Raw genomic sequence first — 17,362 nt, 5'->3', positions numbered from 1 at the left:
AATACTTTTTAAAAATTAATATCCTTTTCTCTCTTTTTAAAAGATTTTATTTATTTATTTGAGAGAGTGTGAGCATGAGTAGGGGGAGGGGCAGGAAGAGAAAGAGGGGAAGAAGCAGACTCCCTGCTCAGCAGGGAGCCCGACACAGGGCTCAATCTCAGGACACTGGGATCATGACCTGAGCTGAAGGCAGACCCTTAAGCCCTTAACTGACTGAGCCACCCAGACAGCCTTATCCTTTTCTCTTTTACGAATGACACCACCCCCAATTCTACTGAAATGTGTATTAGAGAATTACAAGAAGAATACAAAAGGGTCAAAGCTCAGCCTTTGACAACTAAAATGAGATTTCTGAGTCCTTACCAAGACAATGGTGTTAAAAGTCAAATGTGAGAAGATTTTCTAAATTCCTTTGCTGATTTATTGAACAATTGAATTCAGTAAGCAAAAACCAATTTTATTCTTTCCTAATTCCTCTCTAAATTCGCCCTGCCAAAAATAGTACTCTCTTACCCCTGAATGAACTTTTCGGTGTATTCGATCATTTCTGTTAACAGTCATTTTGGGGTAATAAAGAGCCCAGCGTAATACCACAACACCAAACTCTTATTATCTGATTCAAATTTCTTCCTTTTCTCAACTTAGGACAGAGTTAGACTCAAAAGCTGCAGTGAAGAAATCAGCCATGGTTGGTTTCTTCTTCATTTCTTGTTCTTTTTCCTCCCCAGTTTGATAACTACTCTTTGGGATCTTCTGCCATTGGAATAGGGGAAAGGAATTATAAAAAGGGATAGAAAGAATCTTTCTTTATCTTGACTGATACTATTATAAGATGCCATTGGTTACTTTCTGGGTGTGACAGATAACCAAATGTTGACTTTCAAATCTGAAGTATTTTGAAGGATTCAGTGATAAGGTTTACCTAGGCTTGGGGTTCTCTCACTTGCTGCTATTTATGATCTCAGTTTTTGAATTTGATGATAGAACTTTCAGCCTCTTTCAACTGAGTTTACCTTGTCCTTTGCAAGAAGTCATACTGGGCATGATCCTTTCCAAGATGATCCATAACTGACCCTCTTGTATGGGATCTATACCTGACCTATAGGTATTATGCACAAATTTTGTTGTCCCAAACTCCAAAAGTACATCTAGCCTCCTGTTTATTCTCCCATTCCAAAGCATCTAACAGACTACTAACAGATCTTGCCTTTAGACTTTTCAGAGTTAGAAACCAAGTTCTAGGAAACATATGTCAAACTTCTCAAATGGTTCTCTTGGAGCTTCCTCTCTTATGTTGAGGTGAAGGAATAAGCCAACCCCTCTCCTTGCATATAATACCAATAATTCTTATCAAAGAAATATATGTTTGGTCATTTCATCCCTTCAGCACATTCTTAGCTATTTCCTAAATAGTTTGGAGCTTGGTGATGAGCAAAACCATGAGGGATTGATTTTTGATCCCACCTTTTACAAACTGCACATAGATAAATCTACACTGATGGGGATGGGAATAATTGTCATTTTATTTTGTTTTCATCTATTTTCATCACAGTTCAAACTCTAAGGCTAGAGTTCAAACTGAAAGGCACATTTAGCATCCTACTACATTCCTAGAGTTCCTCTTAACATGTAGATGAAAAACACAGAGTTTTACTATTAGCTACAGAATGTAGAAAAAATTCAGGATGTGATCAAACATAGATTCCTGCTCCATGCCTTCTATACTAGAGGATTATTACTAAGAAAAGGGGGACAGAGCCTTGGGAAATAAGCAGTTTGACAGAGGGAAGTGACTTCTCTCCATCAAGTCCTAAATCTGGAGGTGGGGGTACTAGGTAGGAAAATGACATTAGAAGAAGTGCAGAGAAAGCCAAAAGCAGAGGGGGCATGTGCCAAACTCACTCTAGGTAGAAATATCCACACAGGGTGGAAACGCAACATCAAAATAAGAGTCTGGACTACTCAGAGAGGAGACCTCAGTTAGCCCTCCTTGAGAGTCCCTTAATTCCTATAGATTGTGAATGAGTTCTCAAGGTTCCAAATACCAAGGGCAATGCAGAAGGTGCTCACACTAGAATCAAATACCTGGCATATGCTCTGCTGGTGACTCTACCACAAAGGTTGCAGAAAGATAATCAAGTCAAAGTCTGCATTGAGGACTTCAATGACACTCAAGGAGTTTTGGGTAGCAACAAAAGCTAAGGTGAGAAAAAATCAGCAATGGAGGATCTCGGGCCCTAAATAAGGCTATAAGTTCACCAAAGGCTTTATTAGCAGAGTCCAGCCTAGGTATAGAACCAGTCTTTAAACCTGCAGCATAAATTAGTACAAGTCCAAAGACAACTTTTAGATCCCAGACAAACTCAAAGCCCCAACTTCACCCCTCCCCCAGTTCTAGCTTACTCCTATTACTATACACCTATATTTAGGGTGACCATTTATCCATATAGGCACCTTTCCAAGAATAAAAGGGAGTTCTACTAAAATTTATATCAGAACAATAGACACATACCAGGACTGTCCCAGGCAAATCAAGAGGTATGATAATCTACTTATATGCCATCCTCAGGAATATGAAATGGAGAGAAAAACTATAAAATTTAGCATTCACCCAAAAGAGACTCTGAACTGGAAGTAAATAGATGGCATTAATAAGTTTAACTCATCATTTCCCAGCTAAATAGGAGAGAACAGAGAGGAGACCCTATGAGAAGCTGAGGTCAGTTATTTTGAAAAAATAAATAAATTACACACAAAAGTAATATTACACTCTATGTTCACTAACTGGAATTAATTTTATTTTTTAAAAGATTTTATTTATTTATTCATGAGAGACAGAGAGAGAGAGAGAGAGAGAGAGAGAGAGATACAGGCAGAGGCAGAAGCAGGCCCCATGCAGGGAGCCTGATGTAGGACTTGAACCCGGGACTCCAGGATCACGCCCTGGACCGAAGGCATGCGCTAAACCGCTGAGCCACCCAGGGATTCCCCACTAACTGGAATTTAAATAAAAACTGTAAGGGGCACCTGGGTGGCTCAGTCTGTTAAGTGTCCTACCCTTGATTTCAGCCCAGGTCATGATCTTAGGGTCCTGGGATTGAGCGCCATGTCAGGCTCCCCACTCAGTGGAGAATCTGTTTGTTTACCCCTCCCTCTGCTCTTCCCACTGTTTGTGCTCTCTCTCTTAAATAAATATATCTAAATCAATACATAAATACTTTTAAAGAGAAAAGAAAGAAAGAAAGAAAGAAAGAAAGAAAGAAAGAAAGAAAGAAAGAAAAGAAAGAAAAGAAAAGAAAAAAAGAAAAGAAAAGAAAAGAAAAGAAAAGAAAAGAAAGAAAAGGAAAAGAAAAGAAAGAAAGAGAGAGAAAGAAAAAGATGAACTATATTTTCTTTGCATATCCAACTGGTACATTTTATTTTTTAAAGATAGGGCAACAAAAAAAAAAAAAAAAAAAGATAGGGCAACAATTAAGGGAGACAGGAAATAAGATTAGATACACATAATCAAGTACTGTATTACATTTGCTCCATACAATATATAGGCAATACTCATTGAACAGCGTTTACATGTATCTTTCAACAATATAAACAAAACTCCCTTTCTTTTAGATACTATGTCAAAGTTATAGGATTTTAATTTTGTGAATGTGCTAATTAAAGAGAATGTCAAAAAAGCTAAGAGTTAACAGCTGTTCAAAAATGGTGTCATTATTATCCAAACATTTCTCCTTCCTTCTTTTTTTTTTTTTTTTTTTTTTTTTTTTTTTTATTTTATTATTTATGATAGTCACAGAGAGAGAGAGAGAGGCAGAGACACAGGCAGAGGGAGAAGCAGGCTCCATGCACCGGGAGCCCGATGTGGGATTCGATCCCGCGTCTCCAGGATCGCGCCCTGGGCCAAAGGCAGGCGCTAAACCGCTGCGCCACCCAGGGATCCCTTCTCCTTCCTTCTTAAGAATATATTGCATTGTAGATTGTTAAAGGGATTTAAAAATCATCAATCATCATTTCTCTCTACTGACATTAATGATTTACCTTCAGAATTTTCACTGTTACCTTCAATTCGTAAAAAAACAAACAAAACAAAACTCAAAATCAGTGAAGCACAATACAGTAAAGTACAAATAAAACGAGGTATGCCTATAAGAGATTTCCTTTGCTTCAGAAATTTTTTTACCTCTTAGACACAAGCATATTTATAAGGAGGCTTTCACACTAATGCTATTCTTTTCTCACTCTACACATTTCCTAGGGTGACAACTATCCCTTCAGTCCAGGATCTTTCCCTTGCTATCTAGGCTGGAATATCCAACTGCCCACCTGATATATCCTCTTCAAAGTGCTGTAGGTATTTCATTGTTTTCCAAACTAAAATTATCTGCCACCCCAACTCACTCCTGCTTTTCTATTTGTACCTTCATCCAACAAATTAGTAATCATTCATCCAGTTTCTCAAATCAGAGGGCTGGGGGCTGAGTTGGACTCTACCTCCCTTAACAAATAAACATGAAAAATTACTGATTATCCCTTCTGAATTGTTCTGAAGGTTTTCGTTTTTGCTGTCCTTGCTGATAAAGTTCAGGTCCTAATTATGCCTCACTTGAAATGCTACAATAGACATTCCTTCAACCTAATCACTTCTTCCAATCCATCTTTTTCTTTGTTGCAAAAGTGATTATTCTAAAAAATATTATCATGTATATGTCTGTGAAGAGGTGGTAACAGGCAAGAATTTTAGTTGGACAATGTATAAGTTCTACAGAAATCTACATTCGAAAGTATAGCAATCCTTACTCCCACAAATTCATCAGCACAGAATACCTAAACCATTAATCCCCACCAAGGAAGATAACATATTGTACCATCTACTATTTAACGCTGGTGAGAAAAATCAATTTATAAGAGAGTAAGACTTGCAGATAATTATTTGACAGACAAAAAAAATCTATCCTTCTATCTCAAAAAGCTGAGAGCAAAATATTCTTTTACACTCATGGCTTATTTATTTTTGGTCTATTATCTTTCCTGCCTATATTTTCTATTAAAAATTATATTTCTTTGGTTTCCTTAGTCATAACTTTCTTAAGTTTTATTGATATAATTCACATATCACACAATTAACCCATATAAAGTGTACATTAAATGGCTTTTAATATATTCAGAGAGTTGTGTAACTGTCATCACAATTAATTTTAGAACAATTTCATCACCTCAAAAAGAAACCCTGTACCCATCAAGCAGTCAGTTCTTATTTCTCCCCAACCACCCTAGTCTTAAGCAATCACTCACCTGCTGTCTGTTCAGATTTATCTATTCCGGATACCTCATACAGACACAACCATAAAATATGTGATCTTATGTGACCAGCTTCTTTCATTTAGAATATGTCCAGGGTTCATCCACATTGTAGCATGTATCAGAATTTAATTTTTTATTATGGAATAATATTCCATATAGATATACCACATTTTATTTGTCCATTCATTAGTAGATGGACATTTGGACTGTTACTACTTTTTTGGCTATCATGAGTAAAGTTTCAGTCAACATTCATGCACAAGTTTTTGTGTGGACATGCATTTCTATTTTTCTCAGGTATGCATACCCAGGAGTTGATTGCTGGGTCACATGTAACATTATGTGGGACTGCCAAACTATTTTTCAAAGCGCCTTCATTTTAAATTTCCACCAGCAATGTACTGGTTTTCCATGCCTCACACGACATGTTATTACCAGTATTTTTAATTATGCAATTTTTCCATGCCTCACACGACAGTTACTACCAGTATTTTTAATTATAGCCATCCTAGTGGGTGTGAAGTGATTCTCATTCAAGTTGACTTGAATTTCTCTAATGGATAATGATATGAGCATTTTTTCATGTGTTCATTGGTCACTTATATATCTTCTATGGAGAAATGCCTGTTTGGATCCTTTGCTCATTTTTAAATTGAATTCTTTTTCCTTTTATTATGGGTTGTTAAGAATTCTTTACATATTCTGGATACAAGTCCCTGTCAGATATATAATCTGCAAATATTTTATCCCATTCTATGGATTGTCTTTTCATTTTCTTGATGGTGTCTCCTCACTTTGCTCTTAAACTTGTATGAATTTTTTGCAAATTTCTTTCAAATTTTGAATATTAAAATGTTTTAAATTTTTGTTATATTTTATAGTCCTACTGAAAATCTTTCAAACTCTCATCACATTCAAGAAAATAAAAATGCCAGCCCTTAAGACCATTCATGATCCAGACTGTGACCATCTCCTTCAATTAAGATACTCTCTCTCTCACATATGCCTCAACCTTCAGTCTACATGCCCCAATCCAAATTCTTGATCTTTGCCCCATAATACTTCTCAATTTCTCTCATCTTAATATATGGCAACACCATCCTTCTAGTTGCTCAAGCCAAAACTGTGGAATCAGTCTTGACTACTTTCATGCTCATTCAGTCCATCAGTGAATAAGAATCCATCCTGTTAGTCCTGCTTTCAAAATATATCCAAAATCTGATCTCTCTACCTTTACTCTTACCACTCTGGTCCAATATTAGGACAATAGTCTCCTACAATTTCCCTAATGCCTTGTCTCTTCATAATCTATTCTCAACACAGTAGCCAGGGTGATTCTTTTAAAACCTAAGTTATATTGTCACCCTTCTAAATCTTTGAAGGCTTTCCAATCCACTCATATTCACCTGAAATATCTTCTGTGATATGTCCTCTGGTTCTTCTGTCACTTCTCCTTTCTCCTCTTCCCACACTCTACTCCTAGAATCTAGGCCTTCTTGCTTCAGGGCCTTGCTCCAGCCATTCCCTCTACCTGGAATACTTTTTTTTTCTCCTGTGAGTCACATATCTTGCTCTGTCTCCTTCTTTAAGTCTCTGCTCAAATTTCAATTATGACCTCACTGACCACACTACTTAAAATAGTGAACCTCCATTCCAATACTCTCTTGCCCCCATCTTGCTTTTTTCCATACCATTCATTACCATACAGAATACTATAAATTTACTCACTTATTTATTGTCCACCCTTCCAAATGGAATGTGGACTTGATGAAGGCAGAGATTTTGTTTTATTTATTGTCCACCCCTTCCAATTAGAATGTGGACTTGATGAAGGCAGAGATTTTGTTTTTAATCAATTTCGTTATTACAATATATCACTAGCAATTAGAATATGTTGGGCACAAAATGATTCCTCAACCAACAATGAATAAATGAACACATGAATTTGTGGGCTAACAATCATTCTAGCTACATAACTATTAGAACACAACAGGGTTTTGAAAAGCATAACTTTAAAATGTTAGATCTTACATTTCTCTATGGCATTTTTTAGAGTCTCCTGAAGAGGTACCTAGGAAAGAAAAAAACAATCTATTAGAAATACAATTCAAACACAGACCAGAGGCCAAAATTAGGAAAAAAGAAGTATTTTTCTCTAAAATATGTGGTGATAATGCAGTTTATTTTCTATAATTTTATTATTTTATATTGCTTTTATGTGCCACTTAAATTAGGTAGAAGTATTCTCAAAGTTACCAAAATAAAACAAAATTATTAGGAAATTTTAAGAGATGCAGGAATCTATCAGCCTATATTTATAGTTAGTTATAATTTTTGAAATGCTTTCCAATATTTTACTTGATTCTTAAAACAAGCATGTGAGGTGAATATAACAATTTACTATTCATATGCTACATAGCTACATATGTGAAAAAAATAACTGGTTGAATTATAAAACTAACAGCTGCATACTTGGAACCTAAACTCAGATCTCATGATTCTTAATCCGGTACCAAGTATATAGATATGCATATTAGTAGACTACTTAGCCAAGAAAATGCCTACTAGTTAACATTTGCTGTCTAGGTTCACTATGATATTACTTAAGAACCAAGAGAATAGTCTTCTGAAGAAGTTATGACTCTAATCCCCACAGAACTCTGCTTGTGTTTAATTAGAATTTTACAGTTAAAAAGAAGTGAAGTGAATGGTATCTACTAATCATGGAGAAGCATTTCCCTGAAAAGGAGGTTCCCAAAATATAAAGGAGTGGACAACATCTACTCTCTGCTTTTGCTGATAATAGTCTCTTGCTTTTTCTTCTGATGTAAATTTTTTTTGAATTGAGTATAGGTAACAGACATTAAATTAGTTTTATGTGTACAACATAATGACTTCAGTTCTCTATACATTATATTATGCTCACCACAAGCCTAGCTACCATTTGTCACCACACAATGCTATTACAATACCATTGATTATTATTTCCTATGCTGTGATTTTTATTTCCTTGACTTATTCATTCCATAACTGGAAGCTTGTGTTTCCTACTCCTCTTCACCCATTTTCCCACACCCCTATCCCCTTTCCCTCTGGGAACCATTAGTTTGTTCTCTGTATTTACAGGTCTGATTCTGTTTTTTGTTTTAAAATTTAAGTTTCATTTATTTAAGTAATCTCTATACCCAACATGGTGCGCAAGCTCAAGACTCTCTGAGATCAAGAGTTGCATGCTCTTCCAACTGAGTCAGCCAGGTGCCCCTGTATTTTGTTTTGTTTTTTTTTATTTGCTTTTTTTTTTTTTTTAGATTCCACACATGTGAAATCATATTGTTTTTGTCTTTCTCAATCTCACCTATTCCCTCAGCATATGACCTGCTATCTCCATTCATGGTATCGCAAATGGCAAGATCTCAACCTTTCACATGGCTGCATAATATTCGTGTGTGTGTGTCTACACCATATCTTCCTTATCCATTCATCCATCAGTGTATACTTAGATTGCTTCCATATCTTGGCTATTGTAAATATGCTGCAATACATAGGGCTACATATATCTTTTCAAATCAGTGTTTTTATTATCTGTGGGTAAATACCCACTAGGAGAATTATTGGATCATATGATATTTCTATTTTTAATTTTTTGAGGCATATCCACACTATTTTCCACAGTGGCGATACCAATTCACATTCCCATCAAAAGTGGATAAGAGGGGGCCTGGGTGGCTCAGTGGTTGAGCATCTGCTTTCGGCCCAGGGCATGATCCTGGGGTTCTGAGATCAAGTCCTGTATCAGGCTCCCTAGAGCCTTTTTTTTTTTTTTTTTTGAAGTTCCAAAACATTCTTTAATGAAAAGATTTTTGGCAAGGGGAGGCCTGGCTGGGTGCCCCAGTGTGGGCTCGGCCTCAGTGGCGGCTGCCACTCACATGGTGGTGATGGAGCAGGTCATCTCCATCCTCATCCTCGTCGTCCTCGACCACGGTCACGGAGCGCACCAGCTTGCGCATGGCCACCTCTTCCCCAGTGGAGTTGATGAGAGCCGTGCGCAGGCTGTTTCCGCAGCCCCAAGTGTTCTGTGCCTTCCATACCAAGTCAGTAGGGGGACTATGGCCCAGGGCATGATCCTAGGGTTCTGAGATCAAGTCCTGTATCAGGCTCCCTAGAGGGAGCCTGCTTCTCCTTCTGCCTATGTCTTTGCCTCTTTCTCTCTGAGTCACTCATGAATAAATAAATAAAATCTTTTTTAAAAAATGGATGAGTCATTTTTTAAAAAACAATTTTGTATTTAAGGGGCACCTGAGTGGCTTAGTCAGTTAGCATCTGCCTTCAGCTCCAGTCATAATCCTAGGGTCCTGGGATTGAAGTCCTATGTTGGGTTCCCTGCTCAGTGGAGATCCTGCTACTCCCTCTGCCCCTTGCCCTTGCTTGTGCCTTCTCTCTCTCTTTCTGTCAAATAAAATCTTTAAAAATTTTTGTATTTAAATTCAATTTAACATATACTGTATTACTAGTTTCAGAGATAGAATTTAGTGATTTGGGCAGCCCAGGTGGCTCAGTGGTTTAGTGCCGCCTTTGGCCCAGGGCGTGACCCTGGAGACCGAGGATCGAGTCCCACATCGGGCTCCCTGCAAGGAGCCTGCTTCTCCCTCTGCCTGTGTCTCTGCCTCTCTTTCTGTCTCTCTGATGAATAAATAAATAAAATCATAAAAAAAAGAATTTAGTGATTCATCAGTTCCATACAATACCCACCCATCCTCCAGCAACCCTCAGTTTGTTTCCTAAACTTTAGATTTTTCCTTCCCTTCCCCTACGTTTACCCGTTTTGTTTCTTAAATTCCACATATAAGTGAAATAATATGGTATTTATCTTTCTCTGACTTATTTTGCTCAGCATTATACTCTCTAGTTCTTTCCACATTGTGGCAAATGGCAAGATTTCATTATTTTTGATGGCTGAATAATATTCCTGTGTGTGTCTGTGTGTGTGTGTGTGAGAGAGAGAGAGAGACACACACACAGAGAGAGAGAGAGATACCACCTCTCCTTATCCATTCATCTGTCCTTGGACATCTGGGCTCATTCCATAGTTTGGCTATTATGGACATGGCTGCTATAAATATTGTGATTCATGTGCCCCTTTCAATCACGATGTTTGTATCCTTTGGATAAATACCTCGTAGTGCAATTTTTGGGTTGTAGGGTAGCTCTATTTTTAACTTTTTGAAGAACCTCCATACTATCTTCCAGAGTAGCTACACTAGTTTGCATTCCTACCAACAATGTGAGAGGGTTCCCCTTTCTCCACATAATTCCCAACCTCCATTGTTTCCGGAGTTGTTAATTTTGGCCATTCTTTCCAGTGTGAGGTGGTATCACATTGTGGTTTTGATTTGTATTTATGACTGTTCCTTTTTCCCCATATCCTTGGCAACAACTGTTCTTTCTTGTCTTTTTATTTTAGTCATTCTGACAAGATGTGTGCTATTGATTTCCATTTCCCTGATGATTAGTGATGTGGAGCATCTTTTCATTTGTCTGTGGGCCATCTGTATGTCTTCTTTGGAAACATGTCTATTCAGCTACTCTGTCCATTTTTAAAATTGGATTGTTTGGATTTTTAGTGTTGAGTTGTATAAATTCTTTATATATTTTGGATATTAACCCCTTATTAGATATATCATTTGCAAATAGCTTCTCCCATTCAATAGGTTGCCTTTTTGTTTTATTTATGGTTCCCTTCACTGTACAAAAGCTTTTTAATGTAGTTCCAGTAGTTTAATTTTGCTTTTGTTTCCCTTTTCTCAGGGGGCATATCTAGAAAAATGCTGCTATGGCTAAAGTAAGAGAAAGTACTGCCTGTATTCTCTCCTAGGATTTTTATGGTTTCAGGTCTCACATTAGGTCCACAATCCATTTTTTAAAATATTTTATTTATTTATTCATTCATGAAAGAGAGAGAGAGAGAGAGAGAGAGGCAGAGACACAGGCAGAGGGAGAAGCAGGCTCCATGCACTGGGAGCCCGATGTGGGATTCGATCCCGGGTCTCCAGGATCGCGCCCTGGGCCAAAGGCAGGCGCCAAACCGCTGCGCCACCCAGGGATCCCCCATCAATTTTGTTTCTTTTCAAAGAACCAGCTCCTGCTTTTATTGATCTGTTCTATTGGTTTTATGTTTTTGTTTTCATCTGTATAACATTTATTTCTTCTCTGAACTCCATTTTTTCCTTCTTTCTACTCTCCTTGGGCTTTGTTTATTCTTTTGTTAATTATTTTAGGTTTAAGGTAAGCTAATTTATGGGAGCTTTTTCTTGCTTCTTGAGGTAGATCTGTATCACTATATATTTCCCTCTTAGAACTGCTTGTCTTAAAGGTTTTGGACATTTATGTTTTCATTTCTCGTATCTCCATGTAATTTTTGATTTCCCCTTTGACTTCTCTTTGACTCATTGGTTGTTTTGTATTATGCTGTTTAGTCTCCACATGTTTGTCTTTTTCCAGTTTATTTTTCTTGTGATTCATTTCTAGTTTTATATTGTGGTCAGGAAAGACGCATGGTATAATTTCAATCTTCTTAAATTTACTAAGATTTGCTTTCTGATCTACCATGCAATCTATCCCAAAGAACATTCCATGTATACTTCAAAAGAATGCATATTTTGCTGTTTGGATGAAATGTTTTTGTATATATCTGTTATGTCCATCTGGTATAATATGTGTCATTCAAAGACACTGTTTCCTTATTGATTTTCTGCCTGGATGATTTATCCATTGATGTAAGTGGGGTGTTAAAATCCCATACTACTATTGTGTTACCATCAATTCTCTCTTTATGTCCATTAATATTTGCTTTATGTATTTAGATGTTCCAATACTGGGTGCATGGATATTTACAACTGTTATATTCTCTCATTGGATTGATCCCTTTATCATTATGTAATACCTTTCTTTGTCTCTTATTACAGTCTTTGTTTTATATCTATTTCATCTGATATAAGCATAGCTACCTCGGCCTTTTTTTTCACTTCTATGTGCATGTAAGTGTTTCTCCATCCTTTCATTTTCAGTCTGTTTGTGTCTTTAGATATGAGATGAGTCTCTTATAGGCAGCATATGGATAGGTCTTTTTTTTAAATTCCATCCTGTTACCCTGTGTCTTTTGATCAGGGCATTTAGGGAAAGGCTAATATTCTTAATATCTAATGAATCTAGAAATGGAGGGTAAAGATGATAAACAGATAAAATTGGGGAAAAAGTATGAAAAGAAAATTCACACACACACACACACACACACACACAGAAAATAAAAAATACATGAGGAAGATCTCTATAAAACCAGCCAGAGTTATTTCTAGTATATACTATTATATTATGTGTAGAAAAACAAAAAGAGTATCTATAAGCAAGAAAGAAGAGGATATAAGAAAATATATCATAGAATATAGAAGAAAAAACCATAATCTAAAGAGACTAGTTACTTATAAGAGTTGAGTGGGAAAGGGGTAGAAAAAAGAGGGGAATAAGATCAGGGTACTAGGAAAGAGGAAGTGATTTTTTTAAAAAAACAATGTATTTCTTATAGCTTTGATTCTCAGAACCATAACAATGTTTCACACACCTTCACATAGCACCTTCTCCCTGAATAAAGAAACAAACAAACAAACAAAAATCCAAACAGGTTAGGGAAACAAATATTGAATCCAACACTAACAGATGAATCTGAGTATATTCCAAGTGAATACTAACTGCACTGTAAGGGAAGGGGAAGAAAAGAACTAACCTATATAACTATGAAAAACAGCATTTTGATTGATAATAGTAATAAAAATAGTAATAGTAATAAGCAGAACTGTACATAAATGTAATTTATTTGATAAATGTATTTCTCAAAGGGATCTGAGTTAATAATTCTGCAACTTCTTTTTGTGTATACTAAAGTTATATAAATAAGAAAATAAAAAATGAAAGTATTGGATTTTAACACATAAAATAGATATTCATGACTTCATACTGATATAAACAACTGAAAAAAATAAGTGGCAGAAACAGGACAGTTCTTTTACAGCCAGCATTCCAATTAGTAAATGTAGCAGCAAAGTATAAAATAGAAAATCACCACTAGGGAAACACCCAGAGTAATAACTGTCAAAGTCAAATCCCTCTGATGACTACCAGTGAATGAAAGTTGAGGAGAAACAGGATTTACAGGGTCTCAAACTATCATTCCATATATTTATTAAGACAAGGGGAAACTAGTAACTTAACCATGCAAAAAACCACAGATACCATGTTAATCAAATGACAAAGTTTAATATCACCAGTAATAAGATATACTGACATCAAGAACTTCATACAATGTACTAAAAAGGGCATAACATCATTTCTGCAGCATTCTCAAAAAAATTGAATAAATTCATTCCAATCATGAGAAAACATGAGAGAAATTCAAATTGAGGGACATTGTACAAAATAACTGATCAGTAATCTTCAAAAGTATCAAGACTATGAAAGACAAAGAAAGACTGAGAAACTGTTACAGATTATAGTAGATTAAAGGAGAAATAACAATCAAATGCAATGTTGGATCCTGAAATGCAAGATAAGAGACTGGTAGAAAAGCTGGTAAAATGTGAATAAGTTCTGCAATTTAATTAGTAGTTTTATACCATTGTTCATTTTCTGATTCTGATCATTGTACTAATAATGTTATATAAGACAAGCATTAGGGAAGGCTGGGTGAGAGACACATAGGAACTCTCCATACTATTTTTGCATCTTTTATGCAAGTCTAAAATTAGTTCAAAATAAAAGTTTTAAGAAAGGAGACCCATATGTGCTTGAGCTGCTACTAATCAAATATTATTCATAGCCAATGTAATCCTAATTGATGAACTTAGCTTATAAATCATTTTAAAAATTACTTTGTTTTTTTCCAACATAGATGAGGCATTTCCCCTGTGACATGAGAAAAAAAGATTGTGAAAACTCACCTAAAATTGCAGAGAGGTTTGAAAACTGTGGTACCTTCTCTATTGCTACTGCTTTACTGGTATCCAGAAGAGTGGAATTCTTGCATCGCATGTGTTCTTCCAACTTGGGACATTCCCAATCTAAAATAGCAGGGAGGAATGGCACACAACTTTTAATAGCACATAAGTAGGAGGTTACATCCCCCAGGCCCAACTTAAGTCCCCATAACAGCTTAGGTCCTCATACCAAGCCGTAGTAATTAAGGAATTTGGGTAAAACAGATAAAAAAGACAAGACTTGATGGCATTTAGGACAGTAAATAATTTTTGACCTATTTCAGGGCTCTAACCTACTTTCTTTCCTAGATTCTTGCCCCATAAAAATTATTGACCTAAGGGCCAGACAGAATACACAGGAGGTTCCTCTTAATATTTTATGTATAAGTTTTACCTAGATCACATTAATATCATATCACTAAATAAAATACTAGTATTACCTCATGTCGTTTTAAGGTTTCCATTGACTTACCACTATGGAAGAATGAGGTTATTCTTTTTTTTTAATAATAAATTTATTTTTTATTGGTGTTCAATTTGCCAACATACAGAATAACATCCAGTGCTCATCCCGTCAAGTGCCCCCCTCAGTGCCCATCACCCATTCACCCCCACCCCCTGCCCTCCTCCCCTTCCACCACCCCTAATTCATTTCCCAGAGTTAGGAGTCTTCATGTTCTGTCTCCCTTTCTGATATTTCCTACCCATTTCTTCTTCCTTCCCTTCTATTCCCTTTCACTATTATTTATATTCCCCAAATGAATGAGACCATATAATGTTTGTCCTCCGATTGACTTATTTCACTCAGCATAATACCCTCCAGTTCTATCCACGTTGAAGCAAATGGTGGGTATTTGTCATTTCTAATGGCTGAGTAATATTCCATTGTATACATAAACCACATCTTCTCTATCCATTCATCTTTCGATGGACACCAAGGCTCCTTCCACAGTTTGGCTATTGTGGACATTGCTGCTAGAAACATCGGGGTCCCAGCGTTTCATTGCATCTGTATCTTTGGGGTAAATCCCCAGCAGTGCAATTGCTGGGTCGTAGGGAAGGTCTATTTTTAACTCTTTGAGGAACCTCCACACAGTTTTCCAGAGTGGCCGCACCAGTTCACGTTCCCACCAACAGTGCAAGAGGGTTCCCTTTTCTCCGCATCCTCTCCAACATTTGTGGTTTCCTGCCTTGTTAATTTTCCCCATTCTCACTGGTGTGAGGTGGTATCTCATTGTGGTTTTGATTTGTATTTCCCTGATGGCAAGTGATGCAGAGCATTTTCTCATGTGCTTGTTGGCCATGTCTATGTCTTCCTCTGTGAGATTTCTCTTCATGTCTTTTGCCCGTTTCATGATTGGATTGTTTCTTTGGTGTTGAGTTTAATAAGTTCTTAGCCCTTTATCTGATACGTCATTTGCAAATATCTACTCCCATTCTGTAGGTTGTCTTTTAGTTTTGTTGATGGTATCCTTTGCTGTGCAAAAGCTTCTTATCTTGATGAAGTCCCAATAGTTCATTTTTGCTTTTGTTTCTTTTGCCTTCGTGGATGTATCTTGCAAGAAGTTACTGTGGCTGAGTTCAAAAAGGGTGTTGCCTGTGTTCTCCTCTAGGATTTTGATGGAATCTTGTCTCACATTTCAATCTTTCATCCATTTTGAGTTTATCGTTGTGTATGGTGAAAGAGAGTGGTCTAGTTTCATTCTTCTGCATGTGGATGTCCAATTTTCCCAGCACCATTTATTGAAGAGACTGTCTTTCTTCCTTTATTGAATATTAGTTGACCATAAAGTTGAGGGTCCACTTCTGGATTCTTTATTCTGTTCCATTGATCTATGTGTCTGTTTTTGTGCCAGTACCACACTGTCTTGATGACCACAGCTTTGTAGTACAACCTGAAATCTGGCATTGTGATGCCCCCAGCTACGGTTTTCTTTTTTAATATTCCCCTGGCTATTCGGGGTCTTTTCTGATTCCACACAAATCTTAAAATAATTTGTTCTAACTCTCTGAAGAAAGTCCATGGTATTTTGATAGGGATTGCATTAAACGTGTAAATTGCCCTGGGTAACATTGACATTTTCACAATATTAAGTCTCCTAATCCATGAGCATGGAATATTTTTCCATCTCTTTGTGTCTGCCTCAATTTCTTTCAGAAGTGTTCTATAGTTTTTATGGTATAGATCCTTTACAATGAGGTTATTCTAACATCTCCATCCCCCTTTCCACAATTCCCATTGGTATGATATTATTATATTGCATATCTAGTTAAATCAATATTCAGTATAGACATTATGATAATAAACTGCTATAAAAAATGCTTTTTACTCTTGTGGTATACCATGACAACCATTTATCCCCCACAAAGTCAGTAAGTCTTTTCTGTTTTAGTTTTCTCTGTATTTTTCACCTATTTAATCCCAAACTCTACCAAATTCTATAAATCCATTCTTTTTTTTTCTTAATTTTATTTATTTATGATAGTCACACACAGAGAGAAAGAGAGGCAGAGACACAGGCAGAGGGAGAAGCAGCAGGCTCCATGCACCAGGAGCCCGATGTGGGATTCCATCCCGGGTCTCCAGGATTGCGCCCTGGGCCAAAGGCAGGCGCCAAACCGCTGCGCCACCCAGGGATCCCTAAATCAATTATTTTAATTCCATTCTCCGGTCTTCTAAAGTTGCATAATGCTCTATTTTGGTGTTTTTCATCTACTATGCTAGGCACACTGTGGCCCTTTTAATGCAGAAATCATACTCTTTAGCTCTAGGAAATGTTTTTGAATTATAACATTGATAATTTTCTTCCCTTTGTTTCTTTCATTATCTTTATCTGATGTCAAGTGCATGCTTATTTATTATCATTATATGTTCCAGATTAATTGACCCTTTCATCATTATACGTGTTTGTCTATTATGATGGTTTTTGACTTAAAGTCTGTTTTATCTGATATAAATAGAACCAATTCTGCTCTCTTTTGGTTACCGTTTGCACATAATATCTTTTCCCATTGCTCCATTTTCAGACTACATTTGT

The 17,362-nt window shown here is 36.6% G+C and overlaps 1 protein-coding gene across 1 annotated transcript in view; it reads right to left on the bottom strand.

The window, feature by feature from the left end:
- MEIKIN (meiotic kinetochore factor) overlaps window positions 1–17,362 on the bottom strand; it is a 69,774-nt gene that overhangs the window by 37,415 nt on the left and 14,997 nt on the right. The window contains exons 6-7 of the mRNA XM_041762486.1: window positions 14,289–14,408; window positions 7,333–7,372 (exon numbers count right to left, since the gene is read on the bottom strand). Of these exons, the coding sequence (XP_041618420.1) occupies window positions 7,333–7,372; window positions 14,289–14,408 (160 nt within the window). The remainder of the gene's footprint in view (window positions 1–7,332; window positions 7,373–14,288; window positions 14,409–17,362) is intronic.

The sequence above is a fragment of the Vulpes lagopus genome, chromosome 7 (genome assembly GCF_018345385.1).
Source record: "Vulpes lagopus strain Blue_001 chromosome 7, ASM1834538v1, whole genome shotgun sequence".
Classification (NCBI taxonomy): domain Eukaryota; kingdom Metazoa; phylum Chordata; class Mammalia; order Carnivora; family Canidae; genus Vulpes; species Vulpes lagopus.
This window is presented reverse-complemented; position numbering and strand designations above follow the sequence as displayed.